This window comes from Periophthalmus magnuspinnatus, chromosome 6 (genome assembly GCF_009829125.3).
Source record: "Periophthalmus magnuspinnatus isolate fPerMag1 chromosome 6, fPerMag1.2.pri, whole genome shotgun sequence".
Taxonomy (NCBI): domain Eukaryota; kingdom Metazoa; phylum Chordata; class Actinopteri; order Gobiiformes; family Gobiidae; genus Periophthalmus; species Periophthalmus magnuspinnatus.
The window spans coordinates 30,152,889-30,180,671 of record NC_047131.1 but is presented as its reverse complement, the minus strand read 5'-3'; the positions used below and the strand labels follow the sequence as shown (position 1 = coordinate 30,180,671).

Sequence of the window (27,783 nt, the reverse complement as noted above, 5' to 3'; positions counted from 1 at the left end):
CGTTTCATGAGAGAATGACCTTAGAGCACTGTCTCCGCTCCCTCCACCTGCACTGATTTATGGGATATGGAAGGTAAAGCAGTTTCATGATGCCGCGGCCTTCTCGTAGAGCCGACACGTGACCGCTGGCCTTTCCTTTCAATCATAAAACGCGTAGACTGGAGAAATATGTGAAGGCGCGCTGTCTGGGTGAGCGGTGTGAGCGCGTTGCCAAGGTTACACATAAAAACTCACGAAAAAGCCTTAAAAAACTGGTTAATATTCTTTGATATTTGTGCGACTTTGCGGTTGGTAAATGGTCAGATTTTTGTATAGCGCTTTTTTCAACCTCGAGACACTCAAAACGCTTTACACGAAGGAAACACTCACCCGTTCACGCGCGGATTGCGAGGTGGGTGGAGTGTCTTGCCCAAGGACACAACAACAGCATTCATCTGCGGGAGCTGGAATCACGAAGCCAACCCCGAAATGTTTTTATTTGGAACCAGCAGAAAGACAAGACTACAATTAAATGTACAGTCGTCCTTCACTATATCACGGTTCATCTTTCGTGGTCTCGCTGTTTCGCAGATTTTTTTTGTCCAATTTTTCATCATTTTTTCCATCGTCTGAACGTGCAATGTGTCCTGCGTCCTGATTGGCTGTTGGACTGTAGACCATTGTCCATCAGTCTCCTCCGTGCCGTGTCTCCTGTCCAGTACAGAATGTGTTCAGACAAATTTACATAAACGTTGGATCTCAGTGTGACTCTGAAGTGCTGTACGTTTGCGATTTGTTTTCTCCCCGACAAAACCCACAATGTCGATGAAACGTTCTGCACCGACAAAGACGCCTACGAAGGTTTGAACTTTGAGAGAGTTTAAACGAGAGAGAAATGTGAGAAAATGTTAATGCCTGTGTGAGAAAAGTGTATAAAGTGTGTGGTGAGGGGTTTTACAGCAAAAAACAGAGAATAATTGTATAAAATAAAGCTGATACTTCACGGATTTCACTTATTGCGGGTTATTTTTAGAACGTGACCCCCACGATAAACGAAGGACCACTGTATTTACACATTGGTTGTCCCTGTTTTGTTTTTTTTCAAATGCACAGGCACAGTGCAGTAGAATTGTATAAGTCATAAGTACGAGCGCGTAGATATAGAAATGTCACTCACCTTGAACAAGTGCAAAAAAAGAACAAAAAATATAAATTTAACATGTTGCAAACCGTTCCTACGAAAAGAAGTAACACGACCCAGGATTGTGATAAATGATACAAAAAACATAAAACTACAAACAAAAACAAACGAAAGGAGACTCTGCGAGAACAAAACTAGGGCACGAGTTAAACACAAAAGATCAAATTTCTCAGTCTCAATTTTAAGTCAAATTTACAAAGTTTCAAGGTTCAGAGTCGTACAAGTGGCGTCCTCATCTGTACACAGTGCAAATTTTTAGAAGAACAGCAACAAGAACATGGTCAATTTTGAATATTTCTAAGAGTTTAGAATATTTATTTATTTTTAATCTTAATTTATTTTAATTTTATTATTTATTTATTTATTTTTGTATAATTTTTTTTATTTTATTTTGTTTTTTTATTGTATTTTAATATATATTTTTTTTATTTTTTTTATTACATTTTATTTTTATTTAAAGGCATACGTCTTCCTGCTCCTGTCAGCAGCTCAAATGAGACACATTGTTCCTAGAGGCACAATTGTTTCTCATTTTGTTTTTTACACAAAATGTATGTGTTCAAGCACTTAATAGTTTTTGCAAATAAAGTCCTGCAAGAGCTCGGGTCTCAAGAGGTTAAAGGGGCGGTGCCACAGGTGGGAAGTCACGATTGGTCAGGCTTTTGATCGTCTCGTAATACAGACGTCACAACAGGGAGATACTGGGACACGTTCATATCGACAACTCATGTAAATTTGTAAAATAAGAGATAAAGCATTGCCAAACTTGAAAAAACATCCTCTTAATGTTTATTTACTGTTTTCACGTTGTAGAAAACACATCATATCTCTGAGTCGCAGCGAGAAAGAACCACATCGAGGAGATTTCCAACGTAAATAACAATAAAAGTCGTACAATCAGAGACATAAACGCCGTCATTTCCCTGTGTGTGGACGTCCAATCGTGTTTTTCTTGATTCGAGCTGCTCACTTTCGGATCGACGAACAAACACTCCACAAACTGAGCTACCGTCGCCCCCCGTTTATGGTAAATGCTGCATAGTGTTGCTTTAATCCGAGATAAAAGCAGATTTTTATTGAGAGGATCTGAAGCATATTGCCTTGTCAAATATGAAACGGTCCCCATATAACACCATAAAAGTGAATATAAATCGCTGAACGGGGAGCACGCAGGCGGCCATCTTGATTAATAAAGCGCTGTGTTTTATTCATGGGATTTATTTTTAATAGACTGTTACACATATGTTAATCCCACACAACTCAATTATTTAGTTGGATATGCATTGACTTATGAACTGGATGGAAAAGAAATCTATTGGATTAAAGTCTTAAACGCACAGATAAGTCATTTGGTTATTTGAATATATTATTATCTGATGGCACGTGGCTAAAGCTGCACTATGTCATTTTTCCCCTTAATTGTCTCTATGGCCATGACTTTGCCTGGAGTATTTCACATTATGCATTAAACGTACAGTGTCAAACGTGCATTTATTTATTTACAGGTGTGTTTTTACATGAGTGTGAATCTGGCTTATTACTTGTGTCTTCATGCAGATAGTTTGTTGAAAGCGTCATTTTTGTTTTATTTGTTTTACTCTTAAACCTTGTGTTGAACCTGAACCTGAAACCTGTATAAATGTTGAGATGAACTTGTTTCTCAGTGTCATAAAGTCTGGGGGATCAAAGATTCAGATTAAAGGGGTAAAAAGTTGAACAGTTTATTTAGAAAAACAGAAATGTAAATGTAGATTGACAGAGCGAATAGTAGAGAGCGGGGTCGTAGGCTGAAATGTGCGAGCCGGTCGTAGGGAGCGGGGTCGGAGGGGGAGGCGGTCGTGGAGAAAGTGGGGTCGTACGCTGAGGTGTTTGTACCGGTCAAGAAGAGCTGGGACGGAGGCTGAGGTGTCCGTATCGGTCGTGGAGAGCGGGGTCGTAGGCTGACGTCTGCGGGCTGGTTGTAGGTAGCGGGGTCAGAGGATGGGGCGTTCGTACCAGTTGAGAAGAGCTAGGACAGAGGCGGAGGTGTTTGTACCGGTCGAGAAGAGCTGGGACGGAGGCTGAGGTGTTCGTACCGGTCGTGGAGAGCAAGTTTGTAGGTTGACATCTTCGGGCTGGTTGTAGGTAGCGGGGTCAGAGGCTGGGGTGTTTGTACCGGTCATGGAGAGCTGGGTCGGAGGCAGAGGTGCCGGGTTGTTCCAAGAAGCGAAAAAACGAGAATAACCAGCTGAGTACAGAGATCACAAACACAAAAAACTAGACTGAGACAAGCGGAACTGTACCAAGGGGGATTCATGGACGATCCGGCGACGTGTGTAGGATCTTCGGTCTGGTTGTCCTCCACAGGTGAAGGTCTGATCGCTTATGGGCTGCAGGTGTGTAGTGGGTGGTGCTAGAGTCTCCAGACAAGAGACAAAGGGACAGACTGGGATCTTGACTCTCAGTAAGAATGCGACATACTTATTTTAAGATGTCTACGCTGGAACCTGCTGCTTTGGTCACATGACACAGCCCTTCACCTTCAGGTTGAACAGAGGTCTTGTAATACGTCTTTTCAGTGACTGCAGCATCTTTTAGCGACGTATTCTAGCTTCATGCAAACAGCTAACAGTACATCCATTTATGACCTTGTACACACAGTATGTAAATATCACCAGTCTTCTATAAATAGTACCTTTCTCAGGCAATAAGTGCTGGAAAAACTCCCTTGAAATGTATCGCACGTGCTGCTGTGTGTAACTTCCTTCATGTGATCAGATAAACTTCTTTCAACTCTCTACCTCGTTTGCAATCTCTTCCTTCACAATTACAGTTTGCCTAATGCCATACCGTGGAACATTCCAAGCAAAATGTTGTAATGTAACAGAGAGACGAAAGATAGAGACGGTGCAACAGAGTTTATTTACAATACAAAATGTGAAAGGTGGTTATCGGAGCAGGTGGCGCAGGGCTGGGTCGGCGGTGGAGGTTCTGGGACAGGACGAGGCGAGCTGGAGCGGAGGCTGAGGTGCACGGGTGGTCCAGGGAGTAAAATCTGGCAAAGAACAAGAAAGTCCAGCTGAGTACAAAAGGCGTAGTGCAAAAAACGAGACGAGATTCAAGCGGACAGTACCACGTGGACGCACTGACGAATAAGCTGGACCATGACGCGAAGGACGACTTGTGGAAATACCGGACGCTGACAAGACGATGTGGCCCCGAGTGTCGAGTCCTCAGTCATTTTATCCTCACAGGTGCAGCTTGATTGTTTGATCAGAAGCAGGTGTGTGCGGAGGTGGTGCAAGAGTCTCCGCCCAACTCCAGGCTCAAACACAGAACGGAGGGGAAAGACCAAAAATACACCCAAATACTGACACAAAGCAATAACCTCCACCTGAAAAGTGACATTGTGCAGCTTTTAAAATGTAAAAAAGTGCTAGTGTAATTATATATTTTAATAATTTCACATATAAGTCGCACCCCTGGACAAACTATGAAAAAAGTGCGATTTATAGTCCGGAAAATACGGTACTCAGGGGAAAATTGTTATTAATTTGTGTAAAACAGGGCCGTCAAACACATTTTCATCAAGGGCTACATCAGCAAAACGGTCACTCTCAAAGGGCCAACTTTTTCAACTTGTTCATTAACCGTCTCTGTATTTATTTCTTATTCAAGTTACAAATATTACATATACATTTCCATAGATGTAAAATATGGCTGTATAACTGTATCTCCTGATAAACTGACATTTTAAGACAGTCAAACCTTTTAATTTATCTTGTTGTGGGCCATATAAAATGACATAGGGGGCCACATTTAGCCCGGGGGCCTTGAGTTTGACATATGTGGTGTAAAATGTAGTGATACGAACCAGTTGCTTAATTTTTCTCATGAGTTTTGTGTATTTTTATTTACTCAAAACCAAAACATGAACTCAAAAACTTTAGTCAGGATGTTTCCACGAACATGGTAAAAAGTTTGTGTTTATGTTCTTCACCTTATTCCAGAAGTTCCGTCGTTGTCGTTCGGGTTGTGTTATTTTGCATCGAGCTGACGATCTTGACGGTAAATAATTTCTGATTGGAGACGTTTTAAATCCTCCAGAGAATCGGTGCGGTGTTGAGTTATGGGTCACGTGAACGTTTAAAATTTTACTCAAATGAACCAGCTTTATATCAGATTTTAGCTGCAAAACTTTTCCAAAATTCAAATTCGATTTAAACAAAGAAATTGCGGCGAAAGTGGGCAGGGCAGGTCAATAAAGATGTGGCTTAAAAACAAAACTTTACTACTTTTAATTAGTGATGGGACTTTCGGTTCCTTTATGGGATCTGAATCTTTTGGATCCATTCATTTCAAAGAGCCGTTCAAAAGACTGGCCCTGTTTGTATTTATTTATTTATTTATTTATGCGACAACAGCCAACGTGAGAACTCATTTTAACAACAAACTAATCACAGAGAGAAATGACCAAGGATCAGATGTGTTTAAAATGGTTCAAACTGAGAGTGGGAGTGTGTTTACCCTTTGGAATTATTCAAGACCTAAATTAAACGTTGCTCTACAATAGTAATAATTTAAAAACTAACGATGCTACATAGTTTTTTTTGTGTACAAATCTCTCACTCTGTGTCTGTGCATCAGTATAAAAGGAAAAAGCTTAAAAATGAGGGAAAAAAAAGATCTAGTTCGTCTAAAAAATGAGATCCGGTATCAGCTGTTCACGTTAAGGAACCGTTCAAAGGAGCCGACTCGTTCACGAACATCACATCACTACTTTCAACAGATAAATTATTGTTTTTTTAACATAAAGTACATGTAAAGGAGGTGCTGGGACAGAAACCAAAACCTGTGACCTCAGAAAAGGCCTGTATTTAGGACGAGTCCAGTGTCCACAGTCTCCTCAGAACAAAGTGACGCCAGTTCACACTTTCCCGCTCTTTACTGAAGTCATGTTCACGGTTCATGGTTTCTAAAAGGCAGAAATAAATACTACAAGTGTAATAATAATAAATAAGGATATGGAAATAATAAACATGCAAATACAGAATATATAGAAACACTGGAAATATATATTGGAGATACGCTGTTTACAATGATACAAAGAAATAATGATCTAACACGGAGAACATGGCACTTTCTCGCCTAAAGTAAAAAATTCCAAGTGTCTGTGAACGCACCACGGACGGCAGCGTAGTGAAATTGAAATGTCTGCCGGTCCGTGAATGCAACAGCAATGAGAACGAAAGAAACAGAAATAATTAAAGCCGGATTGATGAGATACGGACGACAAATAATAGTAATAATAATATGGACTTAAATTCTCTTGGACGCATGAACAATTCAAGATGAAATGAAAGAGAAAGTCCAAAGTTAGAAAGGAAGGCGGGAGCGACTGTCCCAAACACAAACGCTCCTGATTGGTTGAGGAGTGTTAACGGGTGATCACCGATTGGTTAAGATGGTCGCTAAGCTCGAACGTCCGAATAAAAATACAAAAAAAATGTAAAAACCTAATGATTAAACCAGCAACGTCATAAACAGATTAAAACAGCACACATAAATGAATAAAACCACACACTTGTTTAAACGTAGAAGCAATTTCGTGATTTAAAAAAAGACGTTAAAAGTACGGACAGTAACCTTGGCTTTAAAAACATGTAGGATTTTCACTTCCAAATCGAGTTAGTCACAAACATGTGCTTCCCATCACCAGGCATCTGTTCATGTATGATTTTTATGTTTGCATGGACTTAATTGCGCGTGAAGACCAGCCTTGTTGTTTTGTCTCTCTCCGATCACCAGATGTCGAGTGTATTACCCACATTTAACAGCACTGCGTCGATTAAACGTAGAGGGCATCGATCCAGCCAATCCAAACCGGTCCCTTTTTTACTAGTTTTAACCGCGTCTTCCACAGAAATACTTGGTGTAAAATGTGAAAAATTGATTTATTCACTGCATCAGAAGGAGTGTGTTATTTACCACCTCGGGCGTTTTCGATATCTGGGATGGCTGCCTGCTCTATCCCACTTAGCCTTCAGCGTCAAATTGCATGTGGGTTCGCTTAACTCTTACAGATTGCCATTTGATGTATGTTTTCTTAGAAGCTCGAGTTGTTTCGCTCTCTACAGTGGGGTTTATTAAGGGTCTCGCCCGGAGCCACTCTGGGCTAATAAAGTGTTTTATAGCTGCAAATATGTAATCTAATGTTATTTTTCTGCTTTTCTCTCTCTTCAGCCTGATTTCTTCAAGACGGTACTACTTCGAAATCCTCCACAAGCAGGACGACAAGGGGTCAGATCATGTGGAAGTTGGGGTAGGTGTTTTGTGTTTTTTTTTTGGTTTCATGTGTTTTTATTGACGTGTGAACAGATGTAGGACTCATTTAGACGAGAAATGTATACACAGTTTGTCGTTTTTATGTAACAAAAGTGGAAAAAATAAATCGCACAAACAGACGAATACGAAGAGCTCAGAGGAACAATAGGGAAGGACCAGGTAGAAGTCTTCAGGAAGCCCACACACACTGATGTTTGATTCACACCATCCACTGCAGCACAAACTCTGAGTCGTACTCTACAACACAGAGGGAAAAGTGAAGGAGGAGCAACACGTGGAGAAAGCCCTCTCTGCTTGTGGATATCCAAAGTGGGCCTTCAGTAGATCTAAGAGCTAAAAAAACAGGACAACAGGGAATCTGAACCCAGAAGAAAAGGTGTAACTATTCCTTACGCAGCTGGTGTCGGAAAAACATCAGAGAATTTACAGACAGTTTGATATTCCTGTCTTTTTCAAACCTACAAACACTTTAAGCCAAAAACTGGTTCATCCGAAAGACAAAACTCTGAGACATAAACAAAGTAATGTGGTCTACTCCATTCAGTGTAGTGAAGAGTGAAGTGAGCGTTATACTGGAGAAACTAAACAGATGCTCCATAAGAGGATGTACCAACACCAGCGTGAGAGCAGCTCAGGACACCAGTCTGCAGTACATCTCCATCTCAAAGACACTAACCACTCCTTTAAAGACAGTGAAGTTCAGATCTGAGCCAGAGAAAAGAAATGGTTTGAGAGAGGAGTTAAAGAAGCGATTTTTGTGAGGAAAGAGAATCCTTGTTTATACAGGAATGGAGCCTGAGACATAACCTCTCCCACATCTATAAGTCCATCCTCAGACCCAGAACAATGAGAACAATAGCAGGGTCGTTAAGGTTGAATAGGGTCGTTAAGGCTGAAACTGGAGACAACAGCTGTTTACAGTTTCAGAGTGGTTAGCCCCTCCCCTCAGACAGATATAAGGCAGTGTCCAGCTGTAATCTGACCAGAACTGAAGAAGCGTCGTGGATCAGCAGTGAAACGTCTTCACTAAACATATCTATCAAGCAGGTAACGCCGCCATTGCGAAGTTACAAGTCAGATCTGTGCAGAGGCGAACCTGCAAACAGTATGAATATATGTTTTTCAATAGATTTTTAGCGATACAACATAGACAGCGTCAATGCCGTAACGCCGAACTCTCCAGGCAATTCGGTAACGTCTAAAAAGTTACATAGCGCGTCTTTAAGCTTACATTTTTGTCCTTTGTGCAGCTCAGGCGAAGCTAAGAGATGAGTTTGAGCCATAGTTTCAAGTTGAGGTCTCACGTGGCGGACAAACCGGGGCTGGACGATAAAAAGAAGGCAGCGGTGCGTGGATGCAATGATTCTTTTAACGCGCCCCAGGTTATCCCCATCACCGCGACCATCAACCGGGCAGAGCGGCGGCTACGGCTAACGCTAGCAGGGTTTTCTCCTCTTCTTCTCAAAGCTTAAGTGTCAATTTAGCAGCCTCAAGGTTAACGTTTAAATTCTGCATGCTCGAGGACCCCCAGCTATTACCGGCCTCACGCGTTTCACTCTTACTCACCGCTCCGTTCCGAGTCTTTATCTGCTTAACTGTTCTATCGTAGTTTTTGTTTTGTTTGTTGCTTCCTTTTTATAAGCCATTAATCATTTCACAGCTTTTTAACCTTGGCTACACTTCCTGATCCCTCTAGGCTTTTAAACGCTCGGCTTTTTCTCTCTCGACTCTGATTGGTCGATTGGCGGTTGTCATGGTTTTATATTGAGTAAACTGGTGCGGTGGGGGAAATTGTACACTGCTTTTTATCTGGTTTGTTGGGTCGGTTTGGCTTGACATTGTTGAAAAGGATTACTGTGTACACCACATTTAAGCACAAATAGAGAATTCAGTTTAATCGGGTTAGAGTTAGAAATCCAAACTTGTTTTGTAAGATTGGGTTGACGATCAGGTCAAGATGGATCGAATTTGAAGTTGAGCAACAGCAGGTCAGAGTTAAATGGTTGAATTTGCTTTTAACTGCCATATTTCGAAGGTTTTGTCCTTGTTTTTGGTTAATATCTCTTGGCACTCAAAGCGTTTTACAGTTGTCCCACGCTGTATCACGGTTCACCTTTCGTGGCCTCGTTGTTTCGCGTAGTGACTCTGAAGTGCTGTACGTTTGCAGTTTGTTTTCTCCCCGACAAAACCCACAATGTCGATGAAATGTTCCGCACCGACAAAGACGCCGACGAAGGTTTGAACTTTGAGAGAGTTTAAACGAGAGAGAAATGTGAGAAAATGTTAACGCCTGTGTGAGAAAAGTGTATAAAGTGTGTGGTGAGGGGTTTTACAGACAAAAACATAGAGAATAATTGTAAAAAATAAAGCTGATGACTGATAAACATTCATTTGTGGGAGCTAGAATCGCGCCGCCAACCTGTGGATCAGTGGATTTGTCTGCTCAACTAATGATGTTTATGTCGAGAGCGGGATTCGAACCGCCAACCTTTGGATCAGCGGACAAACGCTCATCCAACATGACACAAAGTTAACTATCCCATCTCTCAGCACTTTTTTTTCTTCTTTTTTTGTAACAATATCATCAAAATTGTGCTGTTTTTCAACCACAAAGACAAGATAGTTGAGCCATAAGATTAAAAAGACAAATATGTGCATTTCCCACAGAGTTACATAGACTCTTCCCCGCTGTCTGTATAAAATAATGACATAATCTAACTGTGAAAAAGTGAACCTGAACGCCGACGAGAGCATCTATAGATAATTTTATCCTCCTGAGACCTGGTGTCCTCATCTGTGGACAACACATTTTAGGTTGTTTAGGCCACAGTGCAAATTTTTAGAAGAAGAACAGCAACAAGAACATGTTCAATTTTGAATATTTCTAAGAGTTTAGAATATTTATTAATTTTTTTTGTATTTATTTGTATATATTCTTTTAATAAATTTATTTATTTATTGTAATTTATTTTTTTATTTTTTTGTGTATTTTAATTTATTTTCTTATTTTCTTTTTTGATTTTATTTTATTTAAAGTCATATGTCTTCCTGTTTCTAGAGGCACAATTGTTTCTCATTTTGTTTTGTTTTTTACAGAAAATGTGTTCGAGCACTTAATAGTTTTTGCAAATAAAGTCCTGCAAGAGCTCGGGTCTCAGGAGGATTTATACAAGGAAAAATTCTCGATAGAATTCCCTTGCTCTTAATTTGTGAGCGTACAAATATATAAAGACGTATTTGCTTCTGTGGTGTAGATTTGACTTTTTGACATTTTGATGCACAAAAGTAGCGTAGAGCGTTTGTCTGCGTTTGTCCGCTGACCCACAGGTTGGCGGCACAATTCCAGCTCCCACAGATGAATACCGCCGTTGTGTCCTTGGGCAAGACACTTCAGTCAGTTTCAGTAAAGCTTCATAATAATTTAGTAACAGATACGTCGTAATTTATTTGTTTCTATTTCTCGCTAAAGACAGACGTTTTGTTTAAAAATAATCACCGTGCACTCTAGTTTTGGGTTACTTGTGTTTTATTTTGAAGGCCTCAAGAAGTGGACACAATGCATCATGGGTAACAGATAAAAACATGTTAGAACAGGAGTCTCAAACTCGCGGCCCGGGGGCAAATTGCGACCCGCGACACAATATTCTGTGGCCCGCCGGACAATATGAACGTTCTGTCACTCGCGCTGTCACAAAAGATTCAACAAATAACGATGTATATCCATAAAATCCACAAGAATTGCCATATTTCCTCATGTATGTTGAAAACAGCGATGACGTTTGAGATTTTACCAAAGCTTTTTTTTTGCCAAATACGTGATGCGGCAAGACTATGGCTCCTGCGACCTCCAGATACTTTCAGTTTGAGACCCCTGTGTTAGAATAATCCTGCTTTTTATGTCCAAAACTGCTCATATTGTGTTTAAAATCTTATCTACACCTTTAATAAGCTGTAGAGATGGTTTTTGCACGTTATTACCAGACATTAGACCGAGCCCGCGACCTTACTAGCTCAGGAGCACTATACATTAGCATAGTCACCCCTATATTCATGTGTATTAACGAGCTAACGAAACAAAAAGATCGCGAAAACGTCGTGTGACTCATTAACGTAGCAGTTGAGTTGTGGAGTTACCCATTTTCTGCTGCATTTAATTTATATTCCGAAGCTTATGTACGTTTATTTCTGTTTGTTTTTTCAGTTTCACTCGAGCGTTTCACACCACATTTGTAAATAATCGTACGTTGTCTTGAATACTCCTGAATACTGATACTCCTCGTGTGGTTCCTCGCTGAAAATGGCTTTCAAAAAGGTGGAAAATCGTCCGACCGTTATAAAATAAACAAGGCCTTGCTCTCGCTAGAAAAACCCAGACAAACTACTCACAGCAGCATTTGTATTTCATTATTAATATTGAAATATTTGGAGCGTGAGTGTATAAATAGTCGTTCTGTCATGGTGTGTCTTCACGCTGGTTCCCGTGGCAACCTAACCACATCCGACCAACTGTCTTTTCAATTCAACACGAGGCTATTTCTGCTGCGTATCATCCTAATAAAGACGGGCTGCTTCTTTGGACCCAACAATAGACTTTGACACAAAAACGGGGAATTACAACGACCAAGACGTTTTCAAAAATGAAGGCGGTCTGGTGCTTTTCTAGAAGACGACGTTCAGGTGTGCGTAACGGACTTTGACGCTCGATTTCCTAGACACAAACACTCAAATATAATCAAATGTAATAAATGTGACGAGTGTACGTTTATTTCTTTCAAACGTCGGTTACCAAAAGTCAGACGCTGTGATTTAATGTTGAAAATCACAGTCGATTGTCACGAGCGCCTTTTATTTTTTCTGGATATTGATCATAATAAAAGTGACAGTCGAGAGTAACACGAAAACAACTAATTTATGCGTTTGACGGGCAGGTATTTATCGCATTTTGGGGAAATTTAAAGTCCGTACACACTCAATTCATGGGCACGTTTCTCCTTTATGTGGAAAAACATCTGTAAATCCTTTATTAGATCAACAACGTACTTTAAAGTTTATATTAAAACAGGTAAATTTACGGTTTAGGTTGCGTTTAAGCAAGTTGTCGCTATGGTTGAGGTCAGGATCAGTCCCCACTAAATGAATATTCCGTATTTCCCGGATCATAAGTGGCACTTTTTTCCATTTTTTTGATACTGAGGGAGAGGTAGAGGTAAAATCAGAAGGTGTTGAAGGATTTTTTGGTGTGTTTTATGCAAAATAAGATGATACTTATGCCTCACGATCACGATAATTACAATATCGACTTATGGTTTGATATAATAAAGCTGGAACTATGTGTTTTGGGGCTCGATATTTTGTGTGTGTACTATTTTTTTTGCCAGTTTTATATGATAACGTAAGATTTAAGGTGTAGAAGGTTGAATAAATAACTTTTATGGCTCGTGCTTGTTTGTCCAGGGGTGCGACTTATACTCAGATGCGATTTATATTTCATTTGTCGTATAAGCTTTCTCTGTTGTCGCTATGAGTCAGTGGAATAGTTTGATAAATGAGATTATAACGTGCACAAAAAGTTCAAAAGTTTGCAAATGTGACAAAGAAATGGCTGAGAAAAAGCTCATTTAGCCAATCAGCTTTCTCACTTCGAGCGGTACAGTTTCCCGCCTCACATCAGAAGTGTGGAGTCACTCAGGACTTTTAAAATCATGGTAAAAAAAAATTGGTTACTTCTGAATCAAGCCTGTGATCCCCAAATGTGAAACTGTGCTGCTGTCGGCCTCATCTGTTCTGTCTTTGTCACAGTGTTTTACTAATCGCCTTCTTACCTGCACTAACTTTTAGAACATTTTACTAATAATGTTGATTAATTTGCATTGTCCCTATTCAAATAAACTAATAAAGTAATAATAATAATAATAAAATCACATCACGTTTGCACCCGTGAGTGAGTGAGTATGAAAGAAAGAGGATTTGTACATCTCAAACTGAGTGATTTTGTTTGTGTGTGAACTGAATGTTTGTAGAAATGTCGTATTTAAAGGCGGGATGTGCTGTATTAGACGTATGTGCCACATGTTTGCAGGTTTTTCATCCACCGACACCAAACTGTTACTTTTACTTTTACTTAAACATCAGTATTTTTGCTATAACCTGGCACCAAACATCTTTTTTTAAGCTCAGTATATTGTCGTGCACTGTCCCTGTCCAAATAAAAGCAGATCAGACCATATCTGTCCTGTACCATTGAAAATTTAACATTTCAACATTACGGTGATTTAAAATACATCTGAGACTGAACAAACTTCCTCCAGAGTCGTTCAGAAGCGACACAGAGGATGAAGAACGCAATGGAGAGAAGAATTTAGAGTGAGAATCAGAGTGAACTTGTTAGATTGTTTTTTTATTGCTTTAGTTATCTGATTAACTGTTAATATCTTACGTTAACAAACCAAAAAATGTGACTTATATGTGTTTTTTTCTTCATTATTATGCATTTTTTGGCTGGTGCGACTGGAATCACACCACCAACCTGTGAATCAGCGCATCTGACCGCTCCACCAACCGTGTTTATTCATTTATTTAATCTCTTTTGTGTTTTTGTGGATGCTTGTGTCGACCTGCACGTGTCATGACAGACACAGTGAACGCTCAGCTCGTTTTTCTGAACAGAATAAACATAATAATATAATAATAGTATAATCCAATTTCTGCTGACGTCTTTGGATTGAGAAAATTTGCTATTACTGTATGAAAGAAATTCAAACCTGGACGGGATTATTTTCTTCTTCTTTTTTCTCTTTTTCTTCTACTTTTTCTTTTTTCTTCTTTTTCTTTTTCCTCTTTTTCTTTTTTCTTCTTCTTTTTCTTCTACTTCTTATTCTTCTTCCACCTCTTTTTCTTTTTTCTTTTACTTTTTCTTTTTTCTTCTACTTCTTATTCTTCCTCTTTTTCTTGTACTTCTGATTCTTCTTCTACTTTTTCTTTTTTTCTTCTTCCTCTTTTTCTTCTACTTTTTCTTTTTTCTTCTACTTCTTTTTTCTTCTTTTTCTTCTTCCTCCTCTTTTTCTTTTACTTTTTCTTCCTCTTTTGTACTTCTTATTCTCCTTTTTTTCTTTTTTCTTCTACTTTTTCTTTTACTTCTTTTTCTTCTTCCTCTTTTACTTCTACTTTTTTTTTTTCTTCTTTTTGTTCTTTTTCTTCTTATTATTATTACATCGTATTATTTCCATGTGTTTATTTTGTCTTTATTGTGTATTTTTTATTATTTTTAAATCACTACCTATTTTTTTTCATCCTGTGTATTAGAGGTAGAGTTAAAAAAAAAACACGTATACACAATAAATAAAACTAAAATAATAAGAAAAAAGACTAACCTACGTACTCAAAATAAAATACGTGCACAGCGGTTTCTTTCCGTCTTGCGCAGCGAGACCCGAGCGTCTGATTTGCGGCCGAACACGTTTCACACCTTGACAAAAAAAAATATCAGATTTACCACGACTGGACAGACCCGGGGCCCCTATAAATCCACGGGAATCCCTCACTCATTTGTTAAAAGAGCAGACACCCAGGATTCACCGCTCTTCCTGCCGTCGCGCGGTCAAAGGTGCGCGGTTTCTCCGGGGGGGATGTATTTGTTTAAACGTACGACGGTAAAGAGAACGAAAAGACGGCGGTAAATATCAGTTACTGTCCTAAGGTTACCTCTGGGTGACCGAGCGAGAGACGGGGAGGTCGTTCACTTTGTACTGGTGTTTTTACATCGCAGATTAAAAGGGGGGGGACGGCCGCGGGGCAAGGAAAATAAACCGCGGCGAGATAGAAGGCGCCTGTGTGTGACCCGAAGGCGTGGAAACATGTTTGTGTGCGGAGCGGCGGGTCGGTGAAAGAGCCGATTGTGAGCGATTAAGATGGAGGCAGAGTTTACTTCCCTCCGATCTCCCTTTAGCACCTAGTCCCGGTTAAATGTTTATCTCGAATGGAAAGTTACTCCGCGGTTCAGGGCGAGTGGTTGTGCGTTTTTTTTTTCCGTCTCTTAACGCGGCGAATGTTTTATCACGTTGTCTGTAAAAGAAATAAAAGGAAAATTGCGGATTGTTCTTGATGAAATTTGAATTAAAAGGCTCGTGTGAAGCTATTTTCTGTTCTGTTTTATTATAATGTTGTTTTCTCATCACAAACACACCTCTATATTTAGGCTGAGTTCTTTTCTCAAACTGAAAACACTCTTATATGTTTTTTTTCCTCATTATTACTCATTTTTTAATCCGGTGCGACATAGATTCCGGAAAATGCAGCACTTTAAAGGGCGCATATTACGATATTTTCTGATCTATGTTGTTTTGTCGTCATAAACAGACCTGGAGTTGTGTTTTTTTGTGTAATTCACACGTTAAAAACACAAACACACCCGCAGATTTAAGATGAGTTCTTCTCTCAAACTGAAAACGCTCCGTTCCACCTCGTGATGTCATCGTGTGGTGATACAGGAAGTGCTCCGCTGTGTTTTTAAACTCCACACACCTTCACGAGAATCATTTGGATGATTTCTGCCCTGGAATTGCAAATCTTTTACTGAATTTAAGGTAAAAGAAGCTGTTAAGTTGAAGATGAACCACTTCATGACATCACAAGGTGGAACAGAGCGTTTTGGAGCTTTGGAGATGTAGACGGACTAATAATAAAGTGTTACTGAATGAAACAAAACACAACTCCAGGTCTGTTTTTGATGATAAAACAGCATTATAGTTTTCCTCTCAAACTGAAAACACTCCGTTCCACCTCGTGATGTCATCATGTGGTGATACAGGAAGTGCTCCGCTGTGTTTTTAAACTCCACACACCTTCACTAGAATCATTTGGATCATTTCAGACCTGGAATTGCCGATCTCTACTGAACAAAACATAAAAGGTCGCTGTCAGTTTTAAAAGTTAGATGTGAACTTAAACTACCACTTCATGACATCACAAAGTGGAACAGAGCGTTTTGAGCTTTGGAGATGTAGACGGACTAATAATAAAGTGTTACTGAATGAAACAAAACACAAACGAGTAAATTTTGTGAAATATAGGACCTTTTAAACGCAATTAGCATCACAATTTCTTCCAAAAACAACAAAATATCTTATCTTCTGCATAAAAACCCTGTAGTTTAGACTAATTTGCCACTTAACATTTCATTTTTTCCCAGACAGTTTTAAATCGTAAACCACAAAACTAAATTCTATTATTAAAACATAAATTACAACAGGCTCTGTGCACAACAGCGCCCCCAAACACACTGTTAGCGTCACTACTTCCTGTTCAGTTTTATCTTTATGAGCTTTTTGCAGAATTACGCTAAAATTAATAAATATTTAAAGGTCAGACAGTGGACGGGGAGCTGCAGGTGAATGTCACTGAAAAAACGTTAAAAACTACACAAATACTTCAGCGGAGGAGTTTAGAAAGAGAGATATTTGTGTCTCAATGCTAACGCTAATGCTAATTTTGAAGCATAATAGATGTTAAAACAGTTCTACAAACATATAAAAATAACTGGGTAGTCTTTATTGCAAGTAATTTGAATTTTAATTGATTTATTTCATGTTTTCCCATTTTAATAAAACCGTCTGTTAGTTTTGAGACACCGTGTGCTAGCTAGCGTGCAGCCGGTTCCGCGCTTATTGCAATATCGGCCAGAAAAAATGCTCGGAAACTGATATTTTTCCCCAAAACTGTTCAACCGAGCTACAAGTAATATATTTCCCATAAACTGTGATCTTTAAAAGTGAATGTTAAAGCCTGGATATGTCTATTTGAATTAATTTGCATGAGAATTTGCATAATGTATGTTTTGCATCCGATGGCCTTTCTCGCGCAAACATTTGTTGAGATCTCGGAGGGACAAGTTTAATGCAAATGAGACTGGTCTGTGTTGCTTAAAATCTATTCAATTTTGACTGTTCTTGCTCTTCTTGTTGCGTAAAATCGAAGCGTGTGGTTTTTATGCTTCAAAATGAGAACGAGTTGCGCTTTTTCACTGATGAATGGGGGTCGTTGTGTCCTCGGGCAAGACACTTATCCCACCTCAGAGTCGGCGTACGTCGATGTTTGAACGTATACGTGAATTCCAGCACTTTTGAGTGAGTCTTAAAGCTGGAAAAACCTGACCATTTACTGTTTACTTTTACACTTGCAGCATTAAATCCCATAATATATCGTCTGTAATGAAACCACATTTCAATAACTCCGGTAAAGTTGGTGATTAAGCGGTGAGATTAAGACCGAGAGAGTGCAGGAGTGTGTGGAGAAGTTTTAATTAGTCTTAGTTTATGGAGAGACGCTGGTGTAGGATGGAAAAGCAGTTCCGTTTTATAGCTCCTGCCAGGCTCACGTCTACCACTGCCCACCTCCGAACAGACTCTCCGGAGGACGGTGGGAGTTCTTTTAGTGGTTCAATCATTTAATCGGTCGATCGTGTCTTTGTTAACCTCATTTTTTATTATTTTTGGGAGGTTATTTTAAGGATTGTAAGGGTTTTACGCGCACAAAGTTACCTGAGGACTTCAGTTTACTCGTACTTATCTGCGTACATCATTTTGACAGTTTTTTCCCCATGCGCAGGGGCGTCGATAGAGGGGTGGGCGAAGGGGTCCATTGTCCCGGGCCCCAGCGTCTTAGGGGGCCCAGAACTGTATTTGTATTGTATTAAATGTCACAATTTTGGGAGACTTTAGGCAAAGAAATGGGGAAAATATTTGTGTTCACGCTACGAAAAACGTGCATAACGATGTATTTTGGGCAAACCACTGACGCACACATCCTAAAAAAGGACTATTATTTAATCAAGATATTACTGGCAGCATCAAAAAAAGCCATGACACATAAACGGCATAAGGAAGACGCCCCCTACGCTCGGCAACTGGAAGGACATTGTGGAAGAAATTTGCGTTACGGAGAGACTAAGGTTACAAAAAGAAAAATATGAAGAACAAATGGGGAAAATGACTGATTGTTCATTGTTTTATTGTTATGTCTTTTGGAAACAATAAAATATAAGTAAAAAAATTAATAAAAAATTATACTGGGGGGCCCATTTGAGGCTTCTTGGGGACACCAGTTCAAGCTATAGGTCAGATCTGCGGAGAGGTGAATCCGGTCACAGTAGAAATGCATGTTTTTTCAAGAAGACAAGCTCATGACAGACCATTTTTTAAGCTTTTTTTTTTGTTTGTTTAACCTCCTATGACACTTTTTGGGTTTTCTAGGCCACAACGCAAATTTTTAGAAGAAGAAGAACAGCAACAACACAAAAATGTTCAATTTAGAATATTTTTTAACAGTTTAGAATGTTCCGAATATTTTTTTTTTTTCTTCCTGCTCCTGTCAGGCACAATTGTTGTTTCTCATTTTGTTTTTACTTTTAATCATTATTCAAATGTTTTATCCAAATTAATAAAATGTCCACATATGAGGACATTAGTTTTACATCACTTTTCTCAGGTCTCAATCAGCCAAAATAACAAAAAGAAATGAATAAAGCCCGTCATGGAAGAGCTCAGGTCTTAGCAGGTTAAAAATGTATTTTTCAAATCTGTGTATAATAGTTTATGTGCACAGCTGCGCGCTAGCTAGCTCAATGTGTCTCAAAGCAGTCACTTTTATTAAAATTGGAAAACGTAAAATAAACAACCTATTAAATGAATTAAAGAAATGACTCCCCAGTTATTTTTATATGTGGAATACTTCAGTTTATGGTGTCGTTTTATTTATTATGCTTCAAAATTAGCATTAGCGTTAGCATTGGCACAAACCTTTCTCTTTCTACCCACATCTCCCTGTCGAACGCTTCATCTTTAAACTTAGAGATAAAACTAAACAAGAAATCGTGAAGTCGCCGCGTGTTATTGCACGCAGAGCCTCTGAAATAACCGTTTGACTAATCGTCTAATCAAAGAAAATAGCCGACTATTAATAATGAAATAATCGTTAGTCGCCTCCCCCTCCACATCTGCCGTCACGCCGCGTTCATTCAATCACAGGAGTTTTATTGAACGTACCTGGCCCTGAGGCTGCACCTGCCGTCTTCATGGAGATACTTACGTTTTATGTCGGGCTGTAGAACATTCCAGGCAGAGCAATAACGTCTATATGGAGACAAGAACGAGGCAGAACATGCAGCAGGAAAGTTACACAGCACATCTTTAAATGCTCTTCACATAAATCCCGTCCGTTTCTTGTGATTACGGAGAAAGCTGTTAAACTCACAGGACTAAGGGACTAGCTCATTGATGCTAGCAAGTGTACGGACGATGATTACGGACGCAACAGCGAAATGAAAACACCAGGATCATTTATAGTGGGTTAATATGAACGTTTAAGACCAAAATGACGAGTCTGACAGCAGCAGGTACAAAGAAAACGCCACAGTTTTTCAATAGAAAGTGAATTGGAGCCAGAGTCGATGGAGCCGGAAGCGCGCACATGATCGCTTCCTGTTTGGAACGTAACGGCTAGCACGTTAGCTATGTCCATTTATATACAGTGAGGTTAGGTTCTAAAATAACCCGCGAAATAAGCGAAATCCGCAGGAGTCAGCTTTATTTTTTATGTTTTGCAGCTGTAAAATGAATTAAAACTCTGTCTAAAGTTAAAAAAACGTTAAAACATGACGTCATTCACACATTACTGCGGGTTTATATGAGTCAAGACGTCTGTGTGTAAGATATTGATTCAAATAAATTGATTTTTTCATGTCGTCAGGATGTTCTTACATAAACAGCTTCAGCTCAATACGTTTTTTGGTTGTAATTAATTTAAAAAATGTTTGGTTTTGTCTTTTTTTAAAGCAAGTAAACAACCAAAACATCATAAAAAAACTGAAATTTAGTTTTTGGAACAGTTTGTCGCAAGTTAAAATTTGGTTTTACTCATGTATTTACACTGGTCCCTCGTTTATTGTTCTAAAAATAACCCGCAACAGGCGAAATCGGAGAAGTATCAGCTTTTTTTAAATGTTTTTGTCTGTAAAACCCCTCACCACACACTTTATACACTTTTCTCACACAGGCGTTAACATTTTCTCACATTTCTCTCTCGTTTAAACTCTCTCAAAGTTCAAACCTTCGTAGGCGTCTTTGTCGGTGCAGAACGTTTCATCGACATTGTGGGTTTTGTCGGGGAGAAAACAAATCGCAAACGTACAGCACTTCAGAGTCACACTGCGATCCAACGTTTATGTAAATTTGTCTGAACACGTTCTGTACTGGACAGGAGACACGGCACGGAGGAGACTGATGGACAATGGTCTACAGTCCAACAGCCAATCAGGACGCAGAACACAATGGTCTACAGTCCAACAGCCAATCAGGACGCACGACACAATGCACGTTCAGACGATGTAAAAAAACATACAAAACTGCACTTAAAAAATCCGTGACAACAGCGAGGCCGCGAAAGATGAACCTACCAAAAAACCTTTACAGTTATTTTTCTTTCTTTCTCGCTAATCTTTTACCATTTTGAATTCCGACCGCTAGTATCATAGCAACCAAAGAGCCAATCAGGAGCGAGGCTGCTGAAGTTAACGCGGACACTTAGCAACGTCGTCAAACAAACCTGCTGCTAACGACCTCGGAAAAAAGAAAGAAGCGCCTGATTTGTCTGTTATTAACGTTCATATTTTGATTTACAGACACAATCAGAAAGAAAGAAAGAAGAAAAGTCGCACCGTACGCCTTTAAACCCTCTTCGCGTAAAACCCCGTCTGCGCTGCGGCCACGGAAACAGCTGTTAAAGTATACAGCGTGTGTCTGGGATGCGCTCGCTCTCTCCGCCGCGGCCCTTTAGGACTGACGCGAGTTCAGCGCTTCTCAAAACATATGGAGCCGTATTTTACGCCTCGCCAGCTTCACTTTTTCACTACCTCCTCGTTTACCTCGTCTAATCTGTTCCCCTCTGCCTTTTGTGCCACTCCAGTGCTTCGCCGCGCCCTCGCCGTTTGCGCCTCTACATAACTCGTAAATTACTAATTACTTTGATCTTTTCTATGAGCAGCTTTCAAGGAGCTTTAATTTTTATGTGACCTCGCTAAAGGAACGAAACACTTTTAATGTGCTTTCAACAGATTCGCCGCTCGCTCTTTGATCAGTTATTTGCATATAATTACAGTAAACAGACCATGTTTAAAGACAATGAAGGCATTACTTTTTACGCACGGCAGACGGTGAAATTTTTACTTTCGCAGTTAACGTTTTAAGATTTTTAAAGAGGTGCGTTACGTAACTTTCGTGGTAAAAGGTCCGTCACCTGCTGTTGCTGCAAAATTGATTCTCGTGAGATGTAAGGCTCGTTTGAACGTCGTTACGTCCTCAAAAACGGCTTTGGAAGTTTGTGTTTTGTTTCATTCGCGCGTGTTTGATTCACCCCGGTTTATTAGTTTGTACATCTCCAAAGCTCAAAATGCTCTGTTGCACCTTGTGATGTCATGAAGTGGTAGTTTTTAAGTTAAGAAAAGACGAAATTAAAAAAACAAACAAACATTTCTTTTCTCAGGCTAAGAGACGGGAGTTAAAGAAGCTGTTTTTGTTAGGAAAGACATAATCTATCCCCCATCTACCACGCCATCCTCAGACCCAAAACAAACAGGAAACAAAGAGAACAATAGACGGCCATTAAGGCTGAAACTGGAGACAATCGCTGTTTACATTTTCAGTGTAGTTAGCACATCTCTTCAGACAGATATAAGGCAGTGTCCAGCAGTAATCTGACCAGAACTGAAGACGAAGCGGCTTGGACGAGCAGGAAAACGTCTTCACTCCTACAACGATTTGTCCAGTTACAGATTTAAATTTCGTCTTTTGCTGTGGATCAGACCTGGACGACTGAGGGATTACACCAGGGGTCTCACACTCAAATTATCTGGGGGCCGCGGGAGGCAGAGTCTGGGTGAAGCTGGGCCGCATCAGGTATTCCACAAAAAAAGCTTTGTTAAAATCTTCTCAAACGCCATCGCTGTTTTCAACACACACGAGGAAATATGACAGTTCTTGTGGATTTTATGGATATATAAAGTTATTTGTTGAATCTTTTGTGACGCGAGTGTTTGAGGTTAACCTACTACACGCAACATGGTAACGCCACACTAACATTAAACGTTCATTTTGTCCTGCGGGCCACAAAATATCGTCTCGCGGGCCGCAATTGGCACCCGGACCACAAGTTTGAGACTCCTGGATTACACAGACAAGTTAAGTTTTCACGTTAACAGCGACTTTTTACCTTTAGTTCAGTAGTAGATTAGCAATTCCCAGAGCTGAAATGATCCAAATGATTCTAGAAATGAAGGTGTGTGGAGTGTATCACCACATGATGACATCACAAGGTGGAACGAAGTTTTTTTTTTCAGTTTGGGAGAAGAACTCAGCGTAAATCTGCAGGTTTGTGTTAAAACATGAGAATGAAACAAAAAAAACACAACTCCAGGTCTGTTTGTGACGAGGAAACGACATTATAACATCAGAAAACAGAGTAATATGAGCACTTTAAAGTAATCGTAATTATATTTAGAAGAAAACGTGTCTGTATGAATCCTATTTACAACAAAAATACATGTTTAAATAGTCGATTCATGGGAAAAAAAATAATACAAATCCTGACGCGCCGATAATAAACCAGTCTTTACCTGCAGCCCTGACACACGCTGACATTAAACTTATATATTATATTTATTCAACTGCAGACATTTTTATTGCTCAAAACGAACATGGCCCCGAGGCAGCACCTGCGCGTCGCTATGGAGACGGTTAAGTTTAATGTCATACTGTAGAACATTCCAGGTGAAGTAATAACATCTCCATGGAGACGAGCAGGTAGCAGACCCTTCCACCGGAAACGCTCCAGAGTGACCCTTTAAACTGTCACACTGATGTTTCTCCACTGTCTTTATACTTTTTTTCTTAAGACTAAAGAATAAATCACACAAGTAAAACCTTTGACCAAGCAGTTTTTTAAGAATTCACTGCCTTTAGCATCTTGTGTTCAGTTTAATCAGCGGCGGAAGTAGTAAAATACTGTATTTTTTAGGTATCTGTAAGTACATTTTCTGTATTTAAGTACATTTTACAGTGGATACTTTTTACTTTTGCTTCACTACATTTGAGCGCAGTATCTGTACTTTCTACTCCTCTGCATTTTTGAACAGGACTGAAAAGTAAAAAGTACTTTTCATATGATTTGAGGGGTTATTTTTACCACGTTCACAGTAAAGTTTTCGAGTTCAAGCTTCGGATTTGAGCAAAACAAAAATAAACACACAAAATTCATGAGTAAAATGAAGCAATTGATTCATATTGTTACTGTTGACGACAATATGTATAATTTTTTGTCAGTATCTCTACATTTAACACAACTTAACAACACGTGTTTGAAATACTTGTACTTTTTACTCTAAAAGTACATTTTTAAATCAGTACTTAAGTCGATTTTTTCATGTGATACTTTTACTCCTACTTGAGTAACTTTTTACCTCTGTATCTGTACTTTTACTTAACAAAACTTAAGCAACAAAGTACAAGTAGTAAAGTATTTAACTAGATTGTTTAGGTACCATGTTTAAGTACATACAGTGGATACTTTACTCTTCACTTTCACAAGTAAAAAGTACTTTTTATATGATTTGAGGGGGTATTTTTTGAGCAAACAAAAATAAATACACAAAATTTATGAGAAAAATGAAGAAATTGATTTGGATTTTTACTACGGACCAAAATATGCGCCATTTTTAATCGATATATCTACATTTAACACTAACAAATTAACACAAGTACATTTTTAAACAAGTTCTTAAATAGATAAATCGATTTTTTCATGTGATACTTTTAGTTTTACTTGAGTAATTTTTTTCTGAAGTAACAAAACTGAGTACTTCATCCAGCATTTATGTTAATTTCCACGCTTTTCCTGGTCATTATTCACATTTGAGCATTGACACAGTAGATCTCACTATCCCACACAGAACAGGTCAAAGTCTGAGGCAGGACAGTGTCTCCTCACCCACTCCTGATGTGGGTTTGTGCATAAATATTTCACATGTTTCTATCGCTGTAATCCCGAACGCAGCCTTTAAAGACGACCTGTTGTGCTCGTGTCTGCTCAATACTTCTTAATCTATAACATCTGTGGATCGTTATGTTAGAATTTACACATTTTAAATCGCAATATTCATCAAAAAACGACTTAAAAAGAAACAAGTCAGCTGTTTTCCGCGTTACAAAACTGCAGCGTCCAGTGGGATTTAACGTCTCCTTAAACACTGTGGAATTTCTAATAGTTAAAACCTTAAAAAATATAACAATTGAGAAGTTTTCTTGAATCAAAAAGTCTAGTTCTATGAATAAATCTTGCACAATCGTCAAAGAGCTGTTGTCTCTAAAGTGTCGTCTCGCCCTCAGCCGATAAATAAACGTACGTACAGTGCGTTTAAACCATGAAAATAATCGTACCAGGTTTAATCTAGTCCAAGAGACTCCAAACTGCTGGACACGTCGTCTTGTACGCGAACAAACAACAGATATGCTCGTGCGAAACAACAGATAGTGTCACGAAAATAAGGTCAAAGAGACAGATAAACTCTCATATCTGTGGGGAAGCTGGCCTGAAGTGGTCGCAGTCGGAGGCAGACTCAGAAAAATTCCAATTCTAATCAAAATTTACTTCCATCACCGTGGGAAAAGTACATATTTACAAAAGAATAACTGCTCAACATAAGCAAAAAGCAGCAGAAATGTCGTAACGTCTGAGAGGAGGGACCAAAAAGACAGAACTCGGGAAAAAGTTTAACAGTGTTGATCAGACAGGGAGTCAGGAGCGGGGTCCAGGGACAGAGACGGAGACGGGACGGACAGTACGGGTAGATCTGAGCGGGTCCAGGGGAGTGGGATCTGGTGAAGAGCAGAAGTATCCAGTTTAGCGAAGTCAAAAAGCGGAAAAAACATGAACTGAGCCAAGCAGGGAGCACCACAGACGGTACCACGTGGACGATCTGGCGCCGAGTGTCAGGTCCTGGCTCCTCTTATCCTCCCCAGGTGCGGCTGATTGTGGATTAGTTCCAGGTGTGTGCGGGAGGAGCCAAGATCTCCGCCCCAGCTCCAGTCTCAGACACAGAAGGGACGGGAAAAAGAACAAAAAAAAAAGCCAGGAGAGACAGGAATCGTGACAAGAAATTAAGAAACTGAGGAGAAAACATCTAATTGGTTCTGCTTATATACTCCGCTAAACAGGAAGTGCTTACGGTCAGGTTCTGTGGGTAAAACGTTAGCTGTAGCTCTTACGCAACTATCTCTGAGGCTAAAAGTTTTTCAAAATAAACTATAAACACTTAAAACATTGAAGAAAAATATGTAAGACATGGAAACAAAAGAAACAAACAAACTTAAACCAGTTTTTCTCTCGACATGGTCCAGCCCACGACCACACCCGAGGATTTAAACATGGCCGACGCAGGACACAGGACACAGGACACAGGACACGCCCCTCTGTGTCTGGACCACGCGGGGATTCAAATAAAATATCTTTAACCCTCTGGTGCATTGCGATCACTGCAGTGGACAGCTAATACAACAGAACTTTCTCTTTAATGCAGTGGTTTATGTCGTGGAACTGCATATCAGCGTCTACAGTGCTCTCTGCTGCCACACTCCATTGAGGTTAATTCAGTGGTCAGTTGGTGTAACTGCAAGTAAATGTCCTCTGGTTTTCTTATTCAGGCCTAAACATTGCACCTAAACAGTGTTGAAATTTCCCAAAAAATTGTTGAAATGTTTTTCAAAGCATAAAAAGAAACATGTATTTGTATATTTACAGTATTTACAATAGAACACAAGTTAATTCATTTTTACAGGCAGTTCACAATGTTGTTTCATGTCCTGAGAAGAATAAAAACACTTAAAAATCTTGACCAAGGCTTTAATAATTCATTCATCAGAGGGTTAAAGTAATAAGTGCGTTTGATGATTAAATTAAAAGGTGATATTCAAAGGGACAAAGGCCGATTTTGTAGGAATATCAATATAAGTAAAGAGTTAGGGAAAAGAATGTCATAACAGTAACAAAATGACGCAGTGGAGGTGAAAAAAGGGATTGATCATCAGTACGGTGTGATGGAAATTTAAGTATATTCATGTTGCGAAGTAAAAATATTCTTACCATATGTTTTTGTTTAAATGTAGAGACTCGGACTAGACTTTAACATGTGTGAAAGCTCCGTCCCATCCTCCAGGAAAACCTTTGTAGTTCTGTCTATCTGTCCTCAGCTGTAAAAGTTCGTTATCTCATGTGCGGGAAACAAAAGTCACCGCTTTTTCTGGTGTAAATGCTCAGAGTTCAGATGCTCCGAGGAGACGAGGGACCGGGGGGAGACACTCGGGACGCCGCAGGGCTACCACTCTGCGCCCTGTCCCGTCTGTATCTGCTGCAACAACAAAAGAATAAACCTTTTTAGTATTTCATAACTAACCGGGCGTCACAAATGGATTACTTTTCATCTTGAATTGTAATTTTTCCCACAACAGCGTTTTGAAAATAAGCGATTAAAGATTACTCAAACACGCATAAATCACTTCAAAAACAACTTCGAGAGGGTGAAAGAGAAAGGAAAACAACTATAACGTGGTGAAAAACTCTGAAAAGTCGATTTCGCTGCTTTGATAAAACTGGCTCGTTATCTTTGGTAGTATTTAATTATTTTTTAAGTCGCTAATCCGGTATTTGTAGTTGAGAATGGGCCACTGTAATTCTGTCCCTTAATATTCAGACAAATCAATTCAAATTGTATCTAGGTCAGGAAGAAATGAAACGAATAACTGTGGTACGTGCAAACATACTGTAAAGACGCTGGTAATTTAAGCAAGTTTGAACTATTTGCAGTCTTGTAGTATCAGAACTATCACTATTTGTGGAACAGAAGTACTCTTGTGGTTTGTGATAAAGTTGCAAAAAAGTTTGAAATCTTCCGGGGAAATGAAGGAGAATTTGGAACATTAATATAGGAATAAAAACTGATGGAGATACTTAAATATGAACGGTTCCTTAATGAGAACAAAGAGGTTAACAGTGAGTACAGGAAGTTAAAATAAAACCAAATACACCAAGTACTGTATTTTCTGGAGTATAAGTCGCTCTGGAGTATAAGTCACGCCAGCCAAAAAATGCAAAATAATGAAGAAAAAACATATATAAGTCGGATTTTTGGGGGAAATTTATTTTACAAAATCAAAGAACAAGCACAGACATTTTATCTTTAA

At 39.3% G+C, this 27,783-nt stretch overlaps 1 protein-coding gene across 1 annotated transcript in view; it reads left to right on the top strand.

Moving 5' to 3' along the window:
• The window catches only part of b4galnt4a (beta-1,4-N-acetyl-galactosaminyl transferase 4a), a 258,847-nt gene that overhangs the window by 191,610 nt on the left and 39,454 nt on the right, over positions 1-27,783 (top strand). Inside the window, exon 8 of the mRNA XM_033967912.2 lies at positions 7,403-7,481. Within this exon, the coding sequence (XP_033823803.1) occupies positions 7,403-7,481 (79 nt within the window). The remainder of the gene's footprint in view (positions 1-7,402; positions 7,482-27,783) is intronic.